Source organism: Malus domestica, chromosome 16 (genome assembly GCF_042453785.1).
Source record: "Malus domestica chromosome 16, GDT2T_hap1".
Classification (NCBI taxonomy): Eukaryota; Viridiplantae; Streptophyta; class Magnoliopsida; order Rosales; family Rosaceae; genus Malus; species Malus domestica.
In genome coordinates this window covers 15,847,478-15,874,145 of record NC_091676.1, presented here as the reverse complement: position 1 = coordinate 15,874,145, position 26,668 = coordinate 15,847,478, and the positions used below count along the sequence as shown (strand labels likewise).

The 26,668-nt window shown below is 39.5% G+C and overlaps 2 protein-coding genes, 1 long non-coding RNA gene and 1 pseudogene across 4 annotated transcripts; 2 read left to right on the top strand and 2 right to left on the bottom strand.

Moving 5' to 3' along the window:
- Positions 1-1,109: 1,109 nt before the first annotated feature.
- LOC139193018 (pentatricopeptide repeat-containing protein DOT4, chloroplastic-like) lies at positions 1,110-3,273 on the top strand (annotated as a pseudogene).
- A 5,743-nt stretch (positions 3,274-9,016) lies between these two features.
- LOC103403899 (photosystem I reaction center subunit II, chloroplastic-like) lies at positions 9,017-10,101 on the bottom strand. Its single transcript, XM_008342744.4, has one exon. The coding sequence runs from the start codon at positions 9,782-9,784 to the stop codon at positions 9,143-9,145; it is 642 nt and encodes a 213-aa protein (XP_008340966.1). The 5' UTR covers positions 9,785-10,101; the 3' UTR covers positions 9,017-9,142.
- A 5,500-nt stretch (positions 10,102-15,601) lies between these two features.
- Positions 15,602-16,839, top strand: LOC139192835 (uncharacterized). 2 transcript variants are annotated; one of them, XR_011577275.1, is made up of 5 exons: positions 15,602-15,889; positions 15,990-16,028; positions 16,156-16,315; positions 16,404-16,501; positions 16,614-16,839. It is a non-coding gene; the product is annotated as an uncharacterized lncRNA (long non-coding RNA). The 2 variants fall into 2 exon arrangements; XR_011577274.1 differs by having other exon boundaries at positions 15,990-16,315.
- Positions 16,840-21,010: 4,171 nt separating this feature from the next.
- LOC103403905 (probable linoleate 9S-lipoxygenase 5) lies at positions 21,011-26,206 on the bottom strand. Its single transcript, XM_029095729.2, has 9 exons — positions 25,749-26,206; positions 25,042-25,337; positions 23,719-23,959; positions 23,251-23,589; positions 23,056-23,141; positions 22,854-22,961; positions 22,435-22,748; positions 22,084-22,347; positions 21,011-22,000 (listed from the first exon to the last, which is right to left on the bottom strand). The coding sequence occupies exons 1-9, from the start codon at positions 25,984-25,986 to the stop codon at positions 21,232-21,234; spliced, it is 2,655 nt and encodes an 884-aa protein (XP_028951562.2). The 5' UTR covers positions 25,987-26,206; the 3' UTR covers positions 21,011-21,231.
- Positions 26,207-26,668: the final 462 nt, after the last annotated feature.

The following is a 26,668-nucleotide window of genomic DNA, read 5'->3' as shown; positions in this document are numbered from 1 at the left end:
AGCTCTTGTCAACCTTCAAAGCAACGTGAACGTGTTGAAAATGATGAAATTTCGACACATAGATCGTCCATCCCCATCACGATGCGTGATTTCTTTCCTGAAGACTTCTTCAATCACTCGGTCAAGACTCCTTGCTATGAAAATTGCGAGGAACAACTATCCCGGATCGTTTGACAAATTCACAAAGCTCTTTGTCCGCACGAGCCTAAACTGTAGGACACGAGGCTCCTCGCCTGCACCAAATGCTCCTTGCCTGCACGAGTTGAAACTGCAAACGGCACCAAATGCTCATTGCCTGCACGAGTTGAAACTGCAAACGGCACCAAATGCTCCTTGTCTGCACGAGTTGAAAACTGCAAACGACACCAATGCTCCTTGTCTGCACGAGTTGAAACTGCAAACGACACCAATGCTCCTTGTCTGCACGAGTTGAAACTGCAAACGACACCAAATGCTCCTTGTCTGCACGAGTTGAAACTGCAAACGGCACTAAGCTCCTAGTCTGCACGAGCATAAAAGGCAACACCAACGCTCCTTGCCTGCACGAGCTGAAACTGCAACACGGCACCAAACGCTCATTGCCTGCACGAGCTGAAACTGCAACACGGCACCAAATGCTCCTTGTCTGCACGAGTTGAAACTGCGAACGACACCAACACTCCTTGCCTGCATGAGTTAAAACTGCAAACGGCACAAAAAAAAGAAAATACCAAAAAAATATATATGTATGTATTTGAACTACGTTACGACTTGATCTCTTCTTTGGAGGAGTACGTAGGCAGCTCGAATATTCAATTTTTCGAGTTCAGTCACATCAAAATCAAAAGAATAAATGTTTTATTAAAGAAGGTCAATTTCATTACAAATTTATTTTGTTAAGAAAATTTGCAATTTTCTTTGTACAAAATTAAATTACAGTTTCTTCGAAAAAAAAAAAAGAAAAAAAAAGAAAAGAAAGCAAAATGTCAGCAAAAGGCCCAGTCTCGCCAAAGCCCATCACTTCTTAAACACATAAATGTGTTAAGCATGCTGTAATGCAGATTCCTCTCCCTCCAGGCCTAGGCCTAGGCCCAGCTCTCAAAGCCCAAATCCAGGCTCAGGCCCAAAGCCCCTCCATTACACTTTCTCGACGGCCAAACACCCCAATCCCTCTCTAATCTCTCTCTTCCCCAAACCCTAACTCCCAATTCCCAACTTGGCCGACCCAATCCCTGCCCTATGTCGACATCGGGGACGCCGCAGTTCCGGTACACGCAGACGCCGTCGAAGGTGCTCCACCTCCATAACCTCCCGTGGGAGTGCGCCGAGGAGGAGTTGATCGAGCTCTGCAAACCTTTCGGCAAGATCGTCAACACTAAGTGTAATGTCGGCGCCAATCGCAATCAGGCCTTCGTCGAATTCTCGGACCTAAACCAGGCCATCAATATGGTTTCGTATTATGCTTCATCCTCGGAGCCTGCGCAGGTCCGTGGTAAAACCGTGTACATTCAGTATTCAAATAGACACGAAATTGTCAATAACAAAAGTCCGGGAGATGTGCCCGGAAATGTCTTGTTGGTAACCATTGAGGGTGTTGAAGCTGGCGATGTGAGCATTGATGTTATTCACTTGGTGTTCTCTGCTTTCGGCTTTGTGCACAAGATTGCTACTTTTGGAAAAAACAGCAGGCTTCCAGGCATTGATTCAGTTCAGTGATGCTGTCACCGCATCTATGGCAAGGAATGCATTGGATGGAAGAAGTATACCCAGGTACTTGCTTCCAGAGAACGTCGGTTCATGCAACTTACGTATTTCATATTCCGCTCCCCCGATCTGCGAACACCACCGTCACTACACCACAACTGGCTTCCATGCTCCGCTCAGGTGGAGGGTCTTGGGTTCGAAGGTTGTGTGCTTCTCCTGCTCAGCAACATTTGATTCGGTATCGACAGCATCAGCAACGTCAGCGCCAGCAGCGTGATTCTCGACTCCGAGCTCGGCAAGCAACTCCATGCCCACGCTCACAAGCTCGGCTGCTCTGGTGACCGGTACGTGGTTGCTGCTCTCATTGAGTTGTACGGTCGCCTCGACAGCGCGGACTCCGCGAAATGGCTGTTTGACAAATCCCTGGTTAAGGACTATGTTTCATGGACAATGCTGGCCAGGCTGTACATTGCGGAAGGTAAACCCGGCAAGGCGGTTCATGTGTTTGAGAGAATGGTGGAGTCCGGAGCACAGATAGATTCTGTGGCTGTGGCGACGGCGGCTGGTGCCTGTGGCATGTTGAGATCGTTGATTGATGGAACAAAAGTCCACAGGGTTGCCAAGGAACGTGGATTGGGGTATGATGTGTTGGTGAGCAATACCCTCTTGAAAATGTACATGGACTGTGGCTGTGTCGACGAAGCTTGGGCAGTTTTCAACCAAATGCCGGAGAAAGATGTCATTTCTTGCACAGAAATGATTCGTGCCAATGTGAAGAGGGGATGCTTCAATGAGGGTCTTAAGCTGTTTAGGCAGATGGTTGGAGACGGGGTGAAACCTGATCCGCTCTCGGTCTCTAGTGTTCTCCCAGCATGCGCAAGAATGTCTGCAGGTAAACATGGCAAAGAGACTCGTGGATTCTTGCTGCGACATGGTATTCGAATGAATCTCACCGTTCTGAATGCTCTTGTGGACATGTATGTCAAGTCGGGATTTATCAAATCAGCTGCAAAAGTTTTTGCCAGGTTGAAGTACAGAGATCTTGTTTCGTGGACAGTGATGATAACTGGGTACAGCTTACACGGACAAGGAAAGATCGGAGTAGATTTATTCTGCCAAATGGAGAAGGAAACGAGTACACAGATCGATGAAATCACCTATGCTGCTGTCCTTCATGCTTGCGTTGCAGCACGCATGGTCGAGGAAGGGAAGTTTTACTTCAACTGCATCAAGACACCTACAGTTGCACATTGTGCTTTGTTCGTAACTCTTCTATCGCGTTCTGAGCTGTTTTATGAGGCAAAGAACTTTATTGCCGATAAAAAGACCGCAGCGGATCCCGTCATGCCTGAACAAGAGCTCAAGGACTACGAGATCAACCTTAAGGATTGCAGGCCCATGGTGCTCAACGCCCTCTTCATGCTTTTCTCGTCAAAATCACCTCGCCAGTACCTGCACCAGTATCTTAAAACTCATCGAGGTCCTGCCATGGCGTCTCTGTCCATCACAGCTGCCCTGTCCTCCTCCGTCTCTGGCCTCGCAGCTGCCAACGACTTCAACGACCGCCGTCAAACGACTAGCCGGTCGTGAAGCTCGAAGCACCATCTTCTCCGTCCTCCTTGCTCGGCTTCATCCCTGCAAATTCCCTATCCCACCATCCTAATTTATAGAAAAGAAAAAAAAAAAAAAAAAGGTGGTGGTGCATCTGGCACCACGTGAAAAAAGAGGAATGAAGGATCAAAGATGGGGTACAGCCCCATGGCAGATCAAAAGTTTCTGATGGTGCATGGGCACCATGTGCAGAAAGAAAAAAAAATTGTAAAAATAATAAATATAATAAATAATAATAATAATAATAAAAAATAAAAAAACGCATAGAGAGAAATAAAAGGTCCATTTTATTTATTTTTCTGGAAATTTTACATAAATTTGCATTATATATAAATTAAAAAAAATATATATATCAAATCAAATTTACAACAGGGGATATTCAAGGACGATCGGGTTGCGCCTCACAACTCAGCAGAGCTCCAGGAAGAGAAGGCGTCGGAGGTTGGTTGTTTGAAGCCTCAGCAGTCGGTACAGCCCCAGAAGACGAAGGTAAATGCTGCTGGAACAAACCCACAAACCTCTGATGATCAAGTAAAATCTGACCATCAGATTCCTGCATCTGGTCAATTTTCCTCTTCATGTTTGTGGCATAGTTGTGTGCGAGCTTGTGCAACTGTTTATTCTCATGCTTAAGCCCTCTAATCTCCTGTTTGAGACTCATCACTTCAGCCGCCAACGATTCAACTTGACGGGTTCGAGCAAATAGGCGTTGGGTCATGTTGGACACAGAACCCGCACACTGCACACTAAGAGCCAAAGACTCCTTAACAGCCAACTCATCAGACCGCCTGGAAAGTAGTCTGTTATCTTTGGGAGTGACAAGGTTCCGGGCCACCACCGCAGCGGTCATATCATTCTTCATCACCGAATCCCCAACGGTAAGAGGACCAGTAAGGGATATGAAGGATGGGCGCCATATGTTATCTGAAGAAGACGGGACTACCTCTTCATCAAGGTTCAAATCAAAACGACGGTCGGAGGGTCCAGACATTTTCAAAGGTGTTGAAGAAAGAAGAGGTCAGACAGATCAAGATCTTAGAAGTGCAAGAAGGGAGTTTCTGCGAGCGAAAATTCAAGTGTGCTTTGAAACGAACTGCGCGCCTCTATAAAAATCAGCACTCAACGAGATTTCAGAGATCGAAGAGGCAAGCTCAGAATTCGAAGAGGCAAATTCAAAAAATCGAAGAGGCAAGCTCAGAATTCGAAGAGGCCAATTCAAAAATCGAAGAGGCAAGCTCAGAAATCGGAGAAGCATCTTGCTTTTCCAGACACGTCGGCACCCGTCACACGCAAGCTTAGCTTTGCAAAAATCACGGGTAATTTGTCGAGGCGCCGATCCCAGTTATCGAAGAGGCGCCAGTCTTTTTTAGCGGCGTCAGCATCCATCACACGCAAACTCAGCTTTGCGGAAATCACGGGTAATTTGTCGAGGCGCCGATCCCAGTTATCGAAGAGGCGCCAGTCTTTTTTAGCGGCGTCAGCATCTGTCACATGCACACTCAGCTTGGCGGAAATTACGGACAATTTGTCGAAGATTTCTGATAAAGAAGAAAGCACGTGAAGCCATATAGATCAATCACGCATTAGTTGCCGACACGAGTGAAAGAATAGTACCTCTACAGGTATCAAAGAACTTCCTATAATTGTCTACCTTCGCCTTCCATGGCAAGGCAGACATACAGAGCCTTTCTTCATCTCCAAAAAAATGCTTTCCTAACGAAGCCTCTCGAGTCATTCAATGTTCCTTATTCCTTGGGGTACCTCTGCAAGCCAATGACTCCAAAGCAAAAGTATCTCATATCACCAGGGTAGAAAGCAAGAGTATCTCATATCATGCGTTCTCCCTGTCCTTTCCTTTGTCCTTGTTCTTACCTACAAAGACAAGGATAAAGAAAACAATATGCCGGAACTTCCACTCAAACTCGGGTAAGGAACCGACTGCTTGGAACCCTTCCCTGATTGCCTACCTAGCACTGCTCTCGAGTATTCGCCTTCCACTGCTGCTGTACTTTCAAAGAAGCTGCCACATCTGCCTGGAGAACAGATAAGGCAAGTGAAAATGATACCTTGCAGCATGTGGATACAAGGTGCAGAAGGAACAAGCAGAGAAGAATGCGATCTGCACAGTCAACTCAGCAGAAGGAGTCCGAACTGAGGAACTCGAGAAGCTGCCACATCTACCTGAAGAAACAAGGAGAGAAGAATGCAGCATGCACAATCAACTCAGCAGAAAGAGTCTGAGATGAAGAACTCGAGAATATGCCGCATCTGCCTGAGGACGGTGAACTTGTTTTGACCCTCAAATTCTTGGGTCGGCTTACTAGGCGTTGTGAGCTGCACGTGCCGATTCACCACCCTTGAATCGAATCCTTAAAGATCAAGTCACCAATTGGAAGAGGAGTTCATCAATCTTGAAGATCATACCGTTGACCAAACTGCTCAGGTGTGAATTAGAAAGACTGAACAAAGAAACAGGTTGTCACCTTTACGTCGTGCCTGCTTGCCATGTGTTCGAGTCAACCTTCAAGAATCAAGCCTCAACGGCCCTTGAAGAAGTTTCCAGCCAAATTCAAGATCAAGCCTCGACGGCCCTTGAGGAAATCACAAGTCCAATTCAAGATTAAGTGTCTACCACCCTTGAATCAAAACCTAGTTCAAGAATAAGCTGTGGAAAATCAACAATTGGAGGAATCCAGAAAATCCTCCAACCCAGTTCAAGTTCAAAGCTGTGGAAAGTCAACAAGCGCAACAAAATACGTGCCGATTCACCCACTACCAAAGCCAAAGATCATCTACCACATGAAGCTCCTTGTGGCCCAATTTCAACCTTCAAGATCAAGCCTCAACGGCCCTTGAAGAAATTTCAAACAAACAAAATTCAAGATCAAGCCTCAACGGCCCTTGAAGAAATCTCCAACCCAATTCAAGATCAAGCCTCGACGGCCCTTGGATCGACATCTACAGTAAGGGACTTCAAAACGCATCTCCTACACGTGACAAGCACATGTATACGACGTGCCTTGAAGTGGGGGCATTTGTAGACATCGAAATTTCGTAAATAAATGTTGACCGGTAAATCAAAGTGTCAACGCTCATGTATTACATAAATTTTACACGTAGCGTGTGACTCAACGAAAATTGAAATGAGTTGGAAAAGTCATCAAATAGGACACGTGTCAACACCTGGCAGAAACGACTTATTTCATCTGGAATATTATATTCAAAATTAGGCCTTGGAAATTTCTATAAATACAAGCCTATTTCATTCATTTAAAGAGACCAATTCATATTACACCTTGAAGCTCTAAAGCTCTGAAACTCCGAAGCTCTCAAGCATCCAGGTTCCCGAAGAATCAAGAAAGTGTTCTTCGTTCTTCGTTCATCGTTCTTCCAAGATCAAGCCTCGACGGCCCTTGGATCAACAATCATCCACTTTCAAGATCAAGCCCCGACGGCCCCTTGAAGAAAGCGTTCTTCGTTCTTCGTTCATCGTTCTTCCAAGATCAAGCCCCAATGGCCCTTTGGATCAACAATCATCCACCAATTCAAGATCAAGCCCCGACGGCTCTTGAAGAAAGCATCATCGTTCATCATCCGTTCATCCAAGATCAAGCCCCAACGGCCCTTTGGATCAACAACGTCGACAAATCCACACATCCAACCGTTCTTCAAGATCAAGCCTAAAAGCCCTTGAAGATCCGTTCATCACTGTTCTTCAAGATCAAGCCCAAAAGCCCTTGGAGATCCGTTCATCACTGTTCTTCAAAGATCAAGCCCAAAAGCCCCTTTGAAGATCCGTTCAAATCCACCTCAAAGATCAAGCCCACGGCCCTTTGAAGAAACTTCCAACTGTTCATCCAAGATCAAGCCTCGACGGCCCTTGGATCAACGAAACACCCACCAATCAACACCTCACGGAGATCGAATCAGAGGATCAAATAGAGAGAGATTGTAACCCAAAATCATCAAATACTTAATATTTGTTTGTGCACGTCGTTCTTGTCTCTTTCGTTTCAGGAATTTTCCGTGTTCACATGCGTATCCCATCAAAACGATAGATTCACTAACACATAGAGTTTATTTATACTTTCATTAAGTATAACATAAGATTACTAGTGTAAATATTTTAAATTGAAGATTGAATTCATTCATTGTATTCATATAGGGTCAAGGAGTGTAGTTGTAAAAAAATCATCAAAATTGGAGTTAAAATAACCGTTAAATCGTTATTTTTCGTTTATAACAGTCAAATAAACGAAAAATATAAACAAGTTTGACGGTTGGATCGTTGAATAAACGAAAAATCACGATTTAACAGTTATTTTAACTCCGATTTTGATGATTTTTTCACAGCTACACTCCTTGACCCTATATGAATACAATGAATGAATTCGATCTTCAATTTAAAATATTTACACTAGTGGATACTACAAAATCTTATGTTATACTTAATGAAAGTATAAATAAACTCTAAGTGTTAGTGAATCTATCGTTTTGATGAGATACACATCCTACGAAACTAATTTCAATGATCCAATCGTCAAACTTGTTTATATATGCTTTGAGATCGCATACACCAACAATAGCAAAAAACAAACATTCAGAGATCAAGTAACGAGACAAAACTTTTCGACGGTTATAAATAAAAAATCACGATTTAACGGTTATTTTAACTCCGATTTTGATTATTTTTTTACAGCTACACTCCTTGATCCTATATGAATACAATGAACTAATTTGATCGTCAATTTAAAATATTTATAAAAGTGGATACCACAATGATCGATGAAAATTGAGGATTTTGTAAAAGGAATAACATGCAAGCTTTGAGTTCCATTGGCAAGGTTTAAACTTTTGAGAAAGGCTTCACAACCTTGAAAACAAAAACTCTTTTATTTTGCATAGCCTTGCACATTTAACATTTTGTAATAGAGTAGTAGTGTATGGATGTTTGTTTATTAGGCTCTTATTTTCGAGTGTAGATGTAACACTTAAACGACAAATGTGTTTTAATGTTTTGAAGTAATATTTATGTGGCAATGTGTGGTATGTGCAAATTTAAGGAAAAAAAAAATTTCTTAACGGATCATAACGGGTCGCCTCTTAAGGACCCATTAAGATAATGGTTGAGACACGACACGACCCATTAAGATAACAGGTGTTACACGAAAACGATAAACACAACCCGTTTGCCGGCCTAGTTGCGTGCCACCTCATAAACTCATCCTTAACAAAGATGCAAGAGAGGAAGAAGAAAACATGGGGATAGTATATAAAGACCATCAATCTGTCGCTTACAACTGACACCGGGTTTCAAAATATTAGAAAAATAAAATCTATGTCGCTCAAAACTGATGCAGGCTTTAAAATATTTAAAAACAATAATTAGTGTCAGCTAGAAGCGACACCAATACTTTATGTCGCTTAAAAGCGACACTATTTTTTTTAAAGCGACACCATTATTTAAAAATTATTAAAATGTATGTTGGTTAAAAGCGACATTAAATGTTTACGTCGGTTAAAAGCGACATAGACAGTTTATGACGCTTACAAGCAACAGTAAATCCGACGTCATGTTCAGTCGGTGTTGCAAATGTCTTGTCCACCACTATATTATATTAAAGCGACATCACCTAGTGACACAATAAGTCCATTTTGTAGTAGTGACACTATAATAATCTATGGAAATATATAACATATATAAATTAAAATAGAAAACATATTGACCCAAATCATGTCACTGAAGTTGCATTTTAATGAAATCAAATTACAAGAAGCACAAATTATACTCACATAGTCATCATCATGATCTTAAATACATTGCAAATTACACAAATCAATATCATGATCATATGTCATAGACTTGCTTGCCGGTGAACTTGACCTCAATTGGGTTGACATTCTTCCCAATCGACCTAAAGTTCTGGCCAACCCCTTGGCGCCCAGGGTTCACCTTCTCAGGGTACACACCATCCTTGGGGTGCAAGTATTGGACCTCCCCGTTAGGGAAAACCCTGTAAAACTGGTACTTAATCTTGTACTTTGACCTCAGCCTTGTCCCAAGAGCCAAGCACTGCTCTTTCCTAGCCAGTTTCAACAAGTTAGGACCCTCCCTCATGATGGCTGCTCCGCCGGTCGGCATCTCAAAAATCTGCTCCTTTGGTGACTCCCATGTGATCACGTAAAACTCTTCCTCCTGCGCTTTCCTCAACAGCCCGCCGGTGCTGCCGCCAAAGATCGGCGAGGGAGTTGTTGGGTCCAGCTCGGGTGGGGTGAATCCTACCGGAGCCTCCTCTTTCGTGGTGGTTACGGTTTTCTCTTCAGCGGAGGCATTAATCCTCATTGTTCTTGTGGTGGAAAGCTTGAGTGGCTTGGGGGGCATGAAGGAGGAGGAGACTGATTGCTTCCATGGGGCGGTTGTACGGTCGGCGGTGGTCTTTGGGACTGAGGGGGTTGGGGTGAAGAGGCTGGCTTGTGTTGCCATGGCCATGAGGGACTAGAGAGAGAGTGGTATAGTTGTGGGTGGTTTGTGTTGTGTTGTGCGGTAGTATAATTTTTTCGGGGGTTATGGGGTAATGGAGATTTTGAATGGGAGTTTGCAGGGATTTGATGTGGGTGGTGAGGATTTGGGTTTGGATAAGGTGATAAGGGCTCGGCCAATAAGAACATGTGATTCTGATACGTTGCCCTACCTGTGACTCAGGGCTCATCTTTGCTTTTGTTTCTTCTTTTTGCATATCTTAATTAGTTTGGTCAACTTGTAAATTCATATGGAGACACCAAAAATTGCGATTTTTATATATATATATTTTTTATATTAGATGAACAGTTAGTTGATGAAATAAAAACAATTTAAGCTGTGATCATTTTCATGTTTAAAATGAGGTTATATTGATGCGTGTTGTGAGTATTAGTTTGTGGATTCTCAAATAGTTTAACCTTTCAAACTGCTGTTGTTTTATAGGCAGGCAATCAAGCCTCTTCTGCCTTTGAATTTGAGGGCCAAAGCCCTTTTTATCTACTCTTTGCCTTCTTTTTGCTTGAGGGACGTCTTAACTAATTAAGGATTTAAGATGAAAAAGAAAAAAAAAAAAATCTCATGTACATGTAACACAAAATCTAAGCTAGAGTGCGTCAAATTGTCAATCCATGTTACTAGCGCAATTGGTTTAACATAAGATGAAGGCTATCTCAGCCAATCAAGTTTCAATTATGTTCTACAATCAAACCAACTAACATGTTATATTGGGGGAGAATGCAATCGAACACTATATCTCTAGTCCATAGCTGAACTGTTATCACTTGTGTCCACACCCTGCATATTATTTATACTTAGAAAAAGACACCTGGATTACTTCTGTTTGATAGATTTTATCCCTAAAAATTGACAAATTAATCATCCAGATAAGTAAGCATTGGTCCGTAAAAATTGGAGTTTTGTCGCTAAGAAAAAATTCATGAATTGGCCATTTAGTACCTAGCGTAGTGGTATTTCTATTCACTTGTAAGTATGAGGTTTTAGACTCGATTCTCACCAAAGACGAATTTGAACCAAATTATTGTTAGCCTATTGTGAAACTAAGTCCACCGGGCCACGCCCCTTTAGTGTAGATTATATCGTTGTTCAAAAAAAAAAAATTAGGATTAAAAGTTCTAACTAATTTACCCAAAAGGATCATTGCTCCACAGTCTGACATATTTACGACCAAATCATATGACCAATATGCTCAAATATAAGCATACTTATGTACATACATATCTCTAATATTAGAAAGCCAGAAGTGAGTTTTGGTGTTTCAGGGCTTCACCATAAAAAACTGAACATAAAAGTCCCTATAACAAAAAAATTCAAACCTTACCCAAAATAAAAGAACAAAATTCGTAGGGATAATTTTGTCATAAAAAATAGATACAAAAAAACTAAAACAAAAAAAAATTATTGGAAAAGAGAAATAAGGAAAATAAATAATAGAGACGTGCACATTCTCATCCCACGTTCTGCCCACGTAATTAATCAACGTAAACTGCAAAAGTGGTTTGCTGAATCAATGGGCATTAATAAGAACCACCCACACGTCCATACACCCACCCCTCTCTCTGTGTGAATCGCGGTTATAATTTTTGTGGGTTAATTTTTGTGTTTGTAGGGTTTTGTTGCGAAGTCAGAGACTTTACCAGATGAAATGGTTAATTGGATGGTGTGGCATTGCACGATTCATGACCTAAGTGCTCTGACTTATAGGGCACTATTAATTTAACTGTTTTAAGATTTTTTAAAATTTTTTATGGTAATATTTTCACTCAAAACTAAATTAAGGTTAAAGAACTGTGATGACATCGAGGGGAACTATAACCTGGTGTCTGTAATTCCATTATCCATTGGAGCAAGCGATAATCGCAAAATGTCTCTGATAAGGTCTCGGCCACTGACTGCGGAACCCGAGACTTGGCGGTTTCCAGTGAAATTGGGGTTTTCTGATTTGAAGAGATGAAGGTTTGAAAGGTGGATATTAGTGTCAATTTATGTTTATATTTCCTTTTTCTCCTAATTCATGTTTTTAACATCAAATTTTCGTTCTTTTAGCATCTCCAAATTGGTGGTTAATATATGGGTAGGTCGTTTTCTTGCAGTTCTGATTTCATATACTGTGAGGATGAAAAGGATGAAAACAATTTCAATGAAGAGGGCATTTGACACTTAATTTAAGAGCTTCCCTCAACATAACATTATTAGAATTTAATATTGTTTTGTATTTTTTTTTTGTCCACTTTCGTCTGGCTTGCAGGGAGTAAAGGACTAAAAAATATAGTAAATCACCATGCAAACACCACTATAAGTCTACAACTGCACGTTGCGGCTTGAAGCAAAATCCACTCTTCCATTTTAACCTCTGGCCAGTGTAAAACTCCTCCCTATATGACTTATTGTGACAACCCATTCCTAATTTTACGATTTTATAAATTTTGAAAGAGTGATTTGACGAAAATGTCCCTAGAGGAGAGATTGTTGACTTTCATTGACCGTCATTTCGTGACCTATATGGACTATTATTTTATCATATTCACGAAGTACTTAACGGTACGAATGCATAGGCGTAAGCGGAACTGAATTTGGAGTTACGACGAAGATTTTACAAATTATAGAGCATGATGGGCGTTTTGGTAAATTCATGTTACATGAGAATTTTTTTTGTATTTTCATTGGTGACTGTTGAGCCAAAATTGTACATAATATGTAAACAATAATTCACTAGACACAATTTCACCCTCGTTTATTTTTCCGAAGAGGGTTTTATTAATTTGAGTTCAACCCATTCTAGACTATGCGTCTCACTTTTCTTAAAAGGGTTTTATTAATTTGAGTTCGACCAATTCTAGACTATGCGTCTATTAACTACAATCCTTCATTAAAAAGGAAAAACCCTTTGATTCCAATATGAATAAATCATAACTTGAGGATTTGGGTGTTTGATCTTGCGATTGCACCTAGGTCAAGCCCTAGATTGCCTACGTACCCTCGTTGAGGGATCAAGTCACTCGTAGTTCTTTATGTATTTTTATTTATTTATTTTTAATTTTTGAAAATATATGGTTCAATAGTGACTTTGAGCTGTAAGACATGTGGGGCCCACATCTCACTCTTTCCCTCTCTCATGTGTCTTCCAATCTCCAGAAAACCCATTTTTTTTCCTACTATCCATTCATTTGTTGCCACCTCATCTCCTTCCCTCATTTCACTCCATCTCATCTCTCTGCTCCATCTCATGTCTTTCTCTATGCATGTGCAGAGAAACCGCGAATACAACCTTCGCCGTTCTGACGAACACCACCACTATAAAACCTAGGCTAGTCATGAACCATCGCCAACTACCATAATTTCCTCTCCTTTATCCCTCACCTCTCTCTCTCTCTCTCTCTCTCAGTCGTCCTCCTCATCTCTGTAGTCACGCAAACAATACCATGACGGATCACCGTCGTCTTTCGTCAAAACCATCGGAACTAGACCACTAACCTCGAAGAGAGATCACCATCACCGTCATCCAGTCAGTTCAGTGCAACCTGGTTCGAGATGTGGCTGCACGGCGGCTCTGCCCACTGTTCATCGTCTCGTCCGGCAAGACTTCACTATTTTCCAACTAAGGTAGGTCTCAGGAACCCCACTTTCTCATCATTTGTGAAATATTTTAAGGTTTTAGGCCTTTGTTGTAGGGTTTGGGGATAGAAACCACTAGGGAAACACTCCCATATTTTTAGCGAGAAACCCGGCCCTTTGCAGGCTTTTTCCGGCCGATCTCGACCTTGGCTCAACCTCACTTTGGTATATTTCGATTCCTTAACTCCTGAGCTTTACTTTGGCTTTTGAATTTTTGAATTTGGTTTAGAATTGAAACCGTTATAGCATTCTAAAGTTTTTCGGCCATTCTCACTTGCGATTCCGGTGTTCTTCTTCTCAGAAAACCGACCGACCCTTGAGCCCACGAGTCAACCCGATCCGATGCAAAAAAATGGCCTTAAGCCCAAATCCGTCCCAAAACCTGATCCAAGCTCAGTCCAAACCTTTGGGCCATTGGTCCTGCTGGCCTAGTTCTGAAATGGGCTCAGAATATTTTAGGAATATTCTTTGTGTTGACTTTTTTAGAAATTTCTCGAAAACCCTTCTAAGCTAATTTCGACGTCCCGAGTCCGTTTTTGACATCCATTTAATGAAATTTTAAAGTTTTAACATGGTTGACTACCGTGGTGTCTCGGTTGACTTTTTAGGGTTAACCGTTGACTTTTCCATTGACTTTTTACAACATTTATCGGGGAGCCCTCCTTAGCGTAGTTCGACGCCCTGATTTCAAATCCGTACCTTGTTTCCCCAAATTTAATTGTCTTAGTGGAGTTTTACTAATGGGTCCCAATATTATGTTTAGGTGCGATTAGTATCAAAGACTCTGATTTCCTAACTTGAATGGATGTGACATCGCAAGTAACTGTGAGTGGGTCTTTTCCTTTAAATATTATATATTTATTTAGTTTCCATTTATACATTTGAAAAAGGATTCCCTATGTATGCCTAGATTAGACTAATGTTTATAAGAATTAGCAAAATAATGGAAATTACGAAATTATCATAAATCCTATGGGGATGCACAAGTGTGCGTACTTTTATAAGATTTTAATTACAGCCTTGATTAATATTTTATTTATTACTATTAGGTCGATGTGAGCATGATTGTAGTACTAGAGCGTATATCATTGTTACACCTAGCCCTGTTCATGTCTAAATATCTTTGCATGAACTCGTGTGTCAGCATGTGTCGATGAGCACTTGATATGATATGTTTGCTTATGCGAGATTATGTGATTACGGGGGTCATGTGTTTACTTACGAAATATTGTGTCGTATTGAATTCTTGAGATATTGCATGCTACGGTAAGCATTTTTATACTATATGTAGTATGTATATTTTGGAAACTATTCTTATTTTACAGCGAGGGGTTATTATGTTTTCAAAAAGGTTTTTACAAAACTTTATTTTTAGGCATACTCACCCTTGTTTTTCATCCCTCCAGGTTTTAGTGGCTGAGCTTTCGTGTTGACGAGGATTTTTGGCATAATGATGTTGTTGGAATACTATTGACTGTATAATTCCTCTTTTACCTCCACTGTATTTTACTTATGCTCTGACATCAAATGTGAAATGGGTTTATTCCCGCTCACATGCGCAATCTTACATTTAGGCACTTTAGGTTTAAATGGACATCACTACACTTTATAGCTTTGTCACCTTCATGGTGTTGGCTAACACAGCTCGATTCGGAGTCCAAGTGGACATCTCGCGTTGGGATGTGTCACTTATTATGTAACATTGCCATTAATGTATCCAATCATCATACAATAACTTGTTTAGTAAATATTATGTTCTTTATTTTTAAACACATGAAAACAACTTAAGGAGTGCGCAAAGCCTGTAATAAAAAGGAGAACAAAAAAAAAGAAGCTTTTTGCATGCGCGGCAGCGCGTGCAGGAAGGCTAGTACATATTAGAAAGCCAGAACTGAGTTTTGGTGTCTCAAAGCTTCACAAAAAAGAAGTAGACATTAAAGCCCCTAAAATTATAAAAGTTATAACTGAAGTAAATTATGAATCTAAATGTTCCATGGGCATTTGTGTAAATAACAAAACAATTCAAACGTGGGAAAAGGTCCTAGAAAACTGCACCACGTTTCATACAAAACAGTTTCCCTCAAATAGTGTAACTTCCGTAAATCCTATTTCAGACCTCGCCCTTTCTTAGCAGTTAGAACTTAGAACCCTATATGTATATTTAGCCAATTGGTAAAATTTAATTGGCAATACATTGCAGTGGAAGCTTTTTACTGACTTTTTTTCAACACTGGGATTTATCGAGTTTAGATTGCAGAAAGCGAGTATAAGAGAATAATTAGAGAGTATGCAATGATGTTGGATGCGTATGAAGAAGGAAAGAGTTTATTGAATTTAGATTGCAGAAAGCGAGGATAAGAGAATAATTAGAGAGTTTGCAATGGTGTTGGATGCGTATGAAGAAGAAAGAGGGAAGAAATTCGTGATTCCCATATCTGAAAGGTACTACAATTTTCGGTTTTGTAATGTTGCGAAAAGTTATTAACTTTCTACAAGTCAATACCAAATAGTTAATAAGTTGTGTTTTATTATAATGCTTCAGGTTCATGGCGATGAAAGCTGATATTGACAAACAATTCAGGTTTGAAATCTTTTGGTACCAAATTTGGTTTCAGCATGTTCCAAATTTACAGTTTTCTTAAAAACAATCCAGCCAGCACTGAACAGCCATTTGATTTTGGGTCATCTGGGTTTTTGCTTTATCTTAGCTGAAGAAAGATACAGGTTGTTGTTTTGTTAACGACGGTGGATGATTTGGATGAAAGTATGTATCTTGGGAATTTTTTTGCTTTCAGTTGTTTAGGCCCGAACTGAAGAAGTTATGTGGAATGAGATTCTTATACCAAATTGTTTCTCCGTTCATTGCAGGTAATATAAGATTCAACGATTTTTATCTGTTTATATGCCTCCGTGAATTTTCTTGGACCAATTAATTACATATTTATAACTTTCATAGGTGGTTCAACAAGTAGGTGATTTCTTTTTGCCCAAGCTTGAGCACTATCAAGATTATTGCTGAAGTAACAACAGGGCAAGTTGAAGACTATTTCTGAAGTATGACGTGATCTCCTCTTCCCTTCTCTATTAATTTTTATTTTACTAGATAAAAATATCAATCATTGCAAGTACATTATTTCACTTGAACAAATGTTTACCTGTACCAAAGGATGCAAGGCCAGCAGCACTGGGGATGTGGAGTGAAGAGCAAGCCTTAAATACTTTCACTACTTTCTTAAAATTGTCATTAAAAATTGCCGTGTGCAAATACATGAAATCCTCACTATTTGTAGAGTCTGGCAATGGTACGGGCAGTAACAGTGACTTCAAGCCCTCTGGAATGGAAACAATTTATTATATACAAGAAAGATTTGCTTTCAGATTCAGTCAGCTATTATAAGAATACGAATTGAATTACTTGGTGGTTTCGCAGTAATATGATATCATTTCCAACTTTAATGTTGTCTTCCATGAGAACTAAGTCTCTTTCTACATGGTGACTTAGAAAATTATTTGAGTTCATTTTCGTACTCGTATTTGACACTCTTTTAACGATTGGGGGTAATGAACTTATTTCAAGGGATTAATGTAGTCAAGTTAGTCTTGAATGGACTAGAAATGTTTAGATAGATGCATTACATAATTATTACAAAGGCATAGGAGTTGTGAATAACTAATACTTTCATTCACAAACCTTTATAATGCCTACGAAGTGAAGTTATTTTCTTCTTTAATAGTTTGTAGTTCATTCCTTACTAATTTCACTTTAATTCTTTGGACCTTTGATGCCCCTCTCACCCAAACATATGATCTTTAGGGCGACCTTTTGCATGCTGAAGAGCGAAACAATTAACATGAATAAATACATTTAAGTCGCCTGTATAGTGTGCCGTGATAAAAAAATTGTCTTTCACATGTGCGGAAACGCTTGTAGAAAGGCTAGTACGTATCAGTGGTGAAGCCACGTGATGGTGAGGAGTGGCAGCCGCCACTCCCCTCGCCAGAAAAACAAGACTGGAGTGCTGGTTCAGCCCCTCCCCTCGCCAGAAAACCCATTTGGTTATGCTACTGCTGCTCTCCGTCGGTGCCTGTCTGGTTCTGCTCTGCACACAGCAGAGCTGAGTTCAATTTTTTTTTTACAAACATCCAGGCCAAAACGAGGATGAATATTGATTTCAAACTTGATACGTCACCCACATACTCGGCGACAGAGAAAGAGATTGGGCAAAAGAAAGTGAGAGTGGGACAAACGCACACGCTCACATGCATATCTATTAGAGGTGTCAAACGGTCGGGTTAGGACAAGCACTATACATTCAAATACGATCTGCGATAACTAGATCCTAAGATTTCCTGCATCTAGTAATTGTACTATGCGAAGAACATTAATGTGTCATTGTCCTTTAGTGTTAGACAAATAAGGAATATGGTTGGAGTCCTTGTGTAATTGTGGTCCTAATTATAGTTGTATTCCTAATTTGTAGGGATTTTTCCTTGCTATGCAAGGCATGTAATTGTATATAATATCATTCACGTATCAATAACAAATATGCTTTTTAGCCTACATACCTTTTTCTTACATGGTATACAGAGCAGGTTTAAAACCCTAGCCCTATTTTTCCCCTTTTTTTTTTTTTTCTCGGCAGCTTTCTCTGCCGTTCCCATGGCTGATTCTTCTTCTCCCGATGGTGCTTTTTCCCTTCATCATTCAGACCACCCGAATCTTGTCCTTGTATCCAAGAAGTTGAATGGTGATAACTACACATCCTGGCCCGTGGCATGCAGCTTTCCTTGAGTGCCAAGAATAAACTTGGTTTCATCACTGGCGATGTCCAAGAGCCTTCTTTCTCCGACGATCCCGATGCTCACGCGGCTTGGCGTCGTTGCAATGACATGATTCTCTCTTAGCAAATCCACCCAAGTAACGCAATAACTGTCTAGGCAATTGGGCAAAGGCAATTACTGCCTTAGTGGATAGTAACCATCCGAGTATATTTTCATTCCGTAAATAAATTGTACCGTTAATTGGTATTGAAAAAAGATCTTTATTTTTCTGAGGGGTAAGGTTCTTGCTTCCACTTTTTGTTGTATTTTACTTTTCTTTGTTTAATAAATTTATTCTCAACATTGTCTTTTCCGGATAGCAATGTTAAAGTGGATTTGACATTATTGCTTAATTAAAAAAAAAAACCTAATGTACAGTTTTTTTTTTGCTTAGTTCAGGAGCATATTTCCCACTAAATTCCTAACCTAACGAGGCACCTACATCAGGATGGTCATATCCTTGTTCACGTTCTACTTACGTCCTGAAGATGTTAAGTACCGACATGTTGCATTAACTCACATTTCTCTCTTAAACTATGGGTTTTGTCTCTTTCAGTTTTACCATAGCCAAGTTTTGGTGAGACTTACTCCTGTATGCATTCTCCACTAGAGGCTTTGTTTGCTACTTGTGCTGACTAAAGGAGACGACTCTATCAACTACTTCTACTCAAGGTATAAAATATTGATGATATTGGAAATATCGGTAGTCCAAAAACACGGAAATTTCGATGGAAATATCGGAATATTATCGATATGGATAAAAATTGAATAAAAACCACGGAAATTGTAAGAAAAACTTGGAAATTTTTATTGAAACTTTGCAGGATGTTTATTTAGTTAATTATCTATTAGTTTATCACAAAAAATTGGAAGGAAATGCATTGCATGATAGATATAACTGATTTAAATTGATTATATAGTGAGCTGGCAAACATTGTGAGTGTAGAAAATATGTAGTAATTAATGAAAGAAGTTTAAACACACCATAATCGTTTATATATAATGAATTAGTACAATATTTTACACTTTATACATTGTATGGTAAGATACATGAGTGACTTAGCAATGTCTAAAATATCGATAATATCCGAAATATCGGTAGTCCAAAAACACGGAAATTTCGATGGAAATATCGGGATATTATAGATATTTTAGACCATGCTTCTACTTCATCCATGAAGATCTGATGCATCGTCTACTTGAGTACCTAAAACACTCAATGGGGTGGATAAAAGTCAATGACCTTGATAAAAATGGAAGTGGAATAAGGTTTCAATTAATGAGAAAAGAAAATGAGAGATGAAAACCTAATTTATCATTTTTTAATACAAGTGTCAATTTTGAATACGCGTCCCAAAGTTGATTTTTAAAATGGGCCATGAGATATAAGTTTTGTCACATTGCACCATTTTGAAAATGTTTCAACATATACCTTTTTTATTAACATATAATCCTCCATTAAATTGATTAGTTTTTTTTTTTTTGTTAATGGTACAAATGAAACTAACTTGTTAGCCTATATATAAGGTTCTCATTCTCACTATTTCATCAATTTAATGAAGGATGAAAAATCAATCCCAATCAAAAGCGTAACTTGATATAACTTCAATACCTTGTGATTAAAATGATAAAATCGAAACTTCATGGCCAATTTTGGAAACCACCCCCATACGTGAAAGGTGTGAAATATAGTTAACTAAAATAATCCATGATAAGTCAAGCATTACACGTGGCACATGCAACGAATGGATAAGTGGCATGAAACAGGGGAGAATCATTGTTAATTTGCAAGTAGAATACTGCAAATGCGACCGGTTGTGGTTTTCTGCTCCAAGTCCAAGCCCTCAAGCGATGAACAGCTTCAATCTTCTCCAGTTCCCATTGTATATGGAGTAGGTCTTCTCTCTCACTCTCTCTTTTTTTCTTTTTTTCTCTATGCGTTTGAAAGTGTATTAGAAACAACCCATATTTGCTTCTTCCTTTGTTTTTCCCATTGAAATATATTTTCCATGTTCTATTTAGCCATGTTAATATAGAATTTTGTACTGGTTCGTGGTTCTAAATTTGTTATTGTCATGTTACATGGAATATGGGTTTTGATAGGTTTTCTTGGTATAAACTGTCAAATTCCATAGAGATGGGCCAACTGTCGAACACCAATAGTGCTCAAACTAACCACCTCTTAGCCCAACGTGAGTAAGGTTTTACCATAAAAGATCTCGGGATAATTAGGAACGAAACCATGTATATTATATATTGTAATTTATTGATGTCAATTTTTCGTATGGGATTTTCGACATAAACCTTGGAAGAAAGGGAACTGTGAGTGAGTGAAAAAGAAGAGACATATATACAGATAAGTGAAATGTAAAAGATGGGAATTGGGGAGTTCAAAAATGACTATTAGAGCAAGTAATTGGATTTTCAATGAGATGGTGGGTGAATTTTTTCTTTTCAAGATAGCAACGTTGTCTTTTATCTTCTCATAGTTGCTTATCACACTAATATTTGCTCGTTTTATTGAAATTCTGGATCTGCATCTGAACTTTCACAAGTTACTTTTTTGAGTCTTCTGTTGGCAAATTAGTGACAGTGTTTGCGTCTGGCAAATGCCATAGCTGGTTAATAGTGTTCATCTTTGGGTTGTTTCTAGCTTTGATTCACAGTTACATTTGGCTTCAAAGTTATATAATAGATATTGAGGGGAAAACAATAATTTGAGTCCGAGAGAGGCACAACCAGTAGGTTTCACGAGTTCTTGATTTCAGGGAAGCATATGTTTACAGCTGCACAACTAATGCACATTACTAAGATAGTGCCGTCTGCACCATCACTTAGGTACAAGATTATAGAAAAGACTATGAGAATTACAAAAAACCTATTTGGTAGTCTTTCACTCCCATTGTACGATGTCACACTATTATTACTTCAAAAATATTCATCTAGTATACAGATCAAAAGGTTCAGATTGAGACACTGTTGGGAATTCCTTTTCCAGTGAGTCCACCCTCTCTGCTCGTGTCTGATGTGTTAGGATAGAGCAAGGTATAAGGCATGTCTACAGGCCCAACTCTGTTCTTCAATCTCATATCCTTGTTCCTTTCATTGATTCCCTTTTCGATGTCCATCAGCTTCTCTCCAAATCTTGCAAATGCTGCTAGTGCTTCAGCATCTGAAGTCCACTCAGGAGTATCGTTTTGCCCAAGATAAACCTCATCAGTTGAATGTCGTGATAAAACCTCTATCAGAGATACACCAAGGAGAGTTTGCAATTGAGCTGTAATTGTTTTGAGGAAAGCTGCGTCAGGGTTGGACTCAAGTTCAGCATATTCAGCAGTGCCTGCCTCAGGCATGAAGCGTCGGCTTACAGTTGGGCGGTTAGGGAGGTAACCAGCATAAGAGTATTGCCCGAAATTGACAGCTGCATGGAGGGCAGAAGCCACCCATATAATTATGGTACATGATTCAATAAGTTCATCTCTTGTTTGCATCTTAGGCCACCATGGTTCATTCTTCTTGTCACCGTGGCCTACATTGCGAAGCTCTGTCCACCAGTCCTGGAGTTCAGAATCAACTTGGACCGCATCATCTGATTCGTAGTACAAACAGCAGTATTCATCAACCCAAGTTTGAATCGCCGACCAGATTTCTAGCCCATCAACAGCAAATGGGTAATCTTCAATCAGAAGTCTGAGGCCATGAGGACAGGTCTTATCTAGAACTGCCATTCCTCTGAAATAGACCAGAAGCGAAATGATATTCAGTTTGATGGAAGTTCAAATCTTATTATTTTCAATTTAGGCTTTCTGGCTTACCTCTTGCATAAGTCAGCAGGTAATGCCTGGTCGGTGAATACCCAGCTCTTATAAATAACGGCTGACATTTCCATGGAGAATCGACCTGGGAAGACTGTTTTCTCAAGTACCCCATCAGCATTGATGAGGATTTGCCTGGCCAGGGCATTTATGTTCATTGTGTCCCGGAAGTGCGGATGCAAAAGCTTATGTATCGGGTGAAGCACACTCAACTGTCTATGTGTTGCAATCACAAATGGCTCTATCACAGCATGTGTGTTTAACCTGCAAATAATAATTATTAGCATGTAAACTAGAACCAAACTGCTACCTGATGGTAAAATATGTCGCTTTCTATGTTAGACATCGTACCAGTGGCTGATAAGCTGATGATATCCAGAATCATTTACAGCAGCATAAGCTTTCGCAAGCTGCCACACCGACTCCTCGACGCCTTTTTTGCCTTGTCCTGGTGGATTGAAGACTGTACTGACACAACCATGACGGTCCCCTTGTGGATGTGGTAAGCTCAACTCAATTGCCAAAGGCTTCAATGTCCCGTCTTCTTGGAGCAAGAGGAGAGTTCTGGTGGCATACGTCTTTGTGTGCGTAGAGTTTATTCGCCTCAGGTATATCAGTAATGCATCATGATGATCTAATATGAACAGCCTGTTACTTTCAATTGCCTGCGCAAAATGGGACAAAAATGATTATTTCAGTACATAGATTTAAAAACACAGACTATAATCGTATAAAATATATACTGGAAACAAATGAAGCATCATTTGTACCTCATTAACCGTGAGGCCATTCATGTTGCTTGCAATGTGCTCTTCTCTTATCGAACTGTTCTGATTCCCGTACACTTTTGGGTCTAGCTTGCTAACTGGGGGAAACTCCTGTAGTTAAAATTTTGGTGATTATTTGGACAACTTAGAACAAATCCATGCCACTATAATTGTAATATGAACCATGGAAAATTGTATATTTTACTTGGAGGCGGGTGATGTTAACAGGGTTCACCCCTGCTAGCATTTCTCGTGCAAACTCTTCGTCTGTCCTCCATGCAGACCTATCTCCTGCAATTATATCAGGAAAAATTCATAGTTGAATACGATTTATGTTCAACAATATAGGAATGTAGCATATCTAAAACCATGTCACAGGGGAAAAAATATCTTTATGTACTTTTAATCACATCAGGCATTGGAAACTTGAGAAATCGCTCGCCATCTGAGCGAATCAGTTCCTTAAGCAGCTCCCAAGGGATGCACTCCCGTATTTTCTTGAGAGTAGGTCCATTTGGTAGCTTGATACCTCCGTCATAGAGATTAAGTACATCCTCAAAGGTGTCAAACTCGTTGATAGTTTTATCACACAAAGACTTAAGTTCTGGAAGCAATATTTGAACCAGGGATTTCAGGCCATAGGCAAGAAAATCTGAAAACTTCACGTGGCCAAACCGCTCGTCTTTCGGAACGTAAATGTCTAGACTTAGAAGCGGCAGTCTGCTCTCGGAATTGGGGTCTGTACAAAGCATAAGAGAAAATTGGTCATAGATAGAACCGTAAGGAATGCTTCATGCTGTACGTGTTGTCGCCATATTTTAACTTAGTCACGACTTGATTAGCAAAATGAGCCATTTAGGTTACGAACCGGTTTTAGTTGGTTCTCGACCAGTTCTTCCTCTTCTTGGATATGGATACTCGTTCGACCCACCAAGTACAGGGCGGGCATATTCTGGACCCTTGTCTGGACTCCCTAAATCATTGTAATAAGCATAGTCATAGACTCTGTCCCACTCCTTTTGTTCGCCTGATCCACTCCCTCGGAGATTAACGAGTTCATCTTCCCTGTAAGGGTGTAGTAGCTCAGGTGTTTCAGATGGCAGGTAGGCCTAAACAAAAAATCAAGTTTTCAGTCAGGGCAGTGCAGTCTCGTAAGTACCTTAACAAAAATTATAGCATTTCAGTTTCATTTCTGCGTTTCAATTTCATTTCTGCATTTCAGCAGGGGAAGTGATTCCGGCGCCAAGCGTCTTTTTTCTTTTTCTTGCGCACTCTTATTTGATTGGTGAATCATAGGAGAAAAATGAACAAAAATAAATATCTCATTTCTCTTTTAATAAATTAGAGAAAAACCAATTTATCGAAACTTTTGAAAATTGTTGAATTGTGTTCCACCAAAAAAGCCACTGAATGTAACTAATGTTGTATCTTATATTTGTCAAAATACCAAAAGATTTAATGAAACTAGAAAAAATTAAATCAAACATAATATAAAATGATTTTTTTATGTGCGAGTGCTAATCCAGCTGGAAAAGTAATGGATTATGATTTTTCCATACTATTGAGATTAAAAGGATCGATCATTGCAGAATCTGACCACATGGTTCGGATAAGATCAGATGCTAAAACCAATTGATCAAGTCACTAAACCTTTATTTACTTGTTATTTTAATCAAAGAATAACAAAGCATGCTGCATGAGCTACAAGATTCCAGATTTCTTCTTTCTTAAATAAAAATTATAAAAAGAAAAAAAAAACTAGTGAAAACTGTCTCTCCCTGATGGAGGGCTGGTTTGGTATTGCTGTACTTTGAAAAAAAACTACTGTGAGAATAAGCGGCTGTGCTGTGAGAATAAGCGGCTGTGAAATAAATCAGCAAAGCGTTTGGTAAACTTTTTTGTAAAAGTGCTTTTGGAAAAAAAAGCAGTCTGATAGTGGGTCTTTTCATTAAAGGAGCACTGTAACCCCGTGTGCTTTGAAAAAAAAGCCAGTTTTCCAAAGCTACAAATAGCAGCTTCAGCTTTTTCCTTTGATTTCAGCTTATTCTCACACAGCTTCCAAAATAAGCCATTTTTTTTCAGTTTAACAAACATCTAAAACCCTAATAGTTTTTTTTCATAGGTGTTTTTTTTTAAGCACCTCACTCCCAAACTAGGTGTTAGACTTGGCATTATGTTAATTAACCAGTACCTTGTTGGGGAAAAATATTCTATTGTACTTGTAACGATGTGCTGGGTATACCCAAGAATTGCAGACAAAATGGAGTTGACCGTGCCCAGGAACGTCTTCTAATGTTATTGTCTTGAGGTAGAATTGGCTATGGTGGTGGTTTCTGATCAACAATGCCCCGGGAACACCATGAGACTCATCCCAATCCAAGGAAATGGAGAAACTAGCTTCTCCGGCCGACAAAGATGTAGTCGTTGTAACCCATTTCTCCAAGTAAGCTACCTCTCCAAGCTTCCCTCTCGATTTCAATCCATTTGCTGCACATGAATAAGAATTTTGAGTCAATCTTGAGCTTTGTCAAAATCCTAATGTACTTCTCTTCTTCAACATAGCTTTTGCGTCCAGTTATGTAGGTTCCAAGATTAAATTCATGAATTGCAAACACCTAACAAAAGTATTTAAGTAAACTAGAAAAAACACTGACAACTTTAAGTTTTCCAAAAAAAAAAAAAAAAACACACATCAACGGATCAATTAGAGAAAAAGGCCTCACATCTATTCCATTTACCAAGTCAGTTGGGTTTTTTCCCCTTACATATTGGGTTTGATGTATTTTTCTCGAAAATGTAAAGTTACCTAGAGCTTACGTGTGAAACACTCAAAAGAATTTTAGTGGATTGTTAATTCGATTCAACTGAAGAAACCTAGCTAGAGAAAGAGAGACTGACCTGCTGGTTCAGGATGAGTGGCACTGATGAGCTGCATGGAAACACCTTTGCCCAAGAGCTCATGGATTCTATCAACGACCGAAGCTTTGAGGTCGTTGAAGCCCAACACATTCTTCTTCATCAACACAACTTTTCCTCTGATTCTGTTGCCCCCACTCACCATGTAATCTGGCTTCACATCGTCATCTCCCTTCTCCTTGTCCTTCAAACAACATGCTTCCATCAGTCTCCTCACCATTGTTGTTGAACTTTGCACAACCCACCCGTCAGAAAAAAGGTCAAAAATCTCAGGAAGATGGATGAGAGAATGTGGGAAGCGTTCTAGCTCTGTGTTGGAGTAAGATGTAAATCATGTAATTATGTAGTGGTGGTCTTTCCTCCTGATGGAGGAGGGTTTATTAATGATTTATCAGATCAATCATTTTTATTTTTATTTTTTTTTTAACTTTTACGACAACTCATGTGGTCCTAAGTTAGTGTTTGCCTCTTTATTAGTATAAAGGATAGGATTCCATCTTGGCAAACTCAATCGCTATTTTTTTATGTAATAATGTACATATAATTGTATATGTTACATAATGACAAGATAGTGTGTCATCGTCCACATGTCATAATTCAAACTGTCCATTTTCTTTTTATCTTATTTGAAGATCATATTTTTAAAAAAATCATTAGATTTAAAGATTGTTTAATTATTCACAGCATAAAAAGTGGGTTAATCATGATGATAATATTTGTTAGGGGTGTGCTATCCACACGTCTCATTTTACTTCTCACACACTCCTTGATAATTTCTGTCTATTGATATTCTTTAATTCATCCGATCCGACGGCCGAAAATTAAAAAGGTGTGTGAGAAGTAAAATGGGGTGTGTGGATATCACATTCCTATTTGTTACTATAATCAAATTTATTTGTACA

Coding starts and splice junctions, on each gene's coding strand:
- LOC103403899 (XM_008342744.4), bottom strand. CDS start 9,784: ATGGCCATGGCAACACAAGCCAGCCTCTTCACCCCAACCCCCTCAGTC.
- LOC103403905 (XM_029095729.2), bottom strand. CDS start 25,986: ATGGTGAGGAGACTGATGGAAGCATGTTGTTTGAAGGACAAGGAGAAG. Junction 23,142..23,250: donor AATGCCTGATGTGATTAAAA/GTACATAAAGAT, acceptor ATATAATTGCAG/GAGATAGGTCTGCATGGAGG. Junction 22,962..23,055: donor TTAACATCACCCGCCTCCAA/GTAAAATATACA, acceptor TTTTAACTACAG/GAGTTTCCCCCAGTTAGCAA.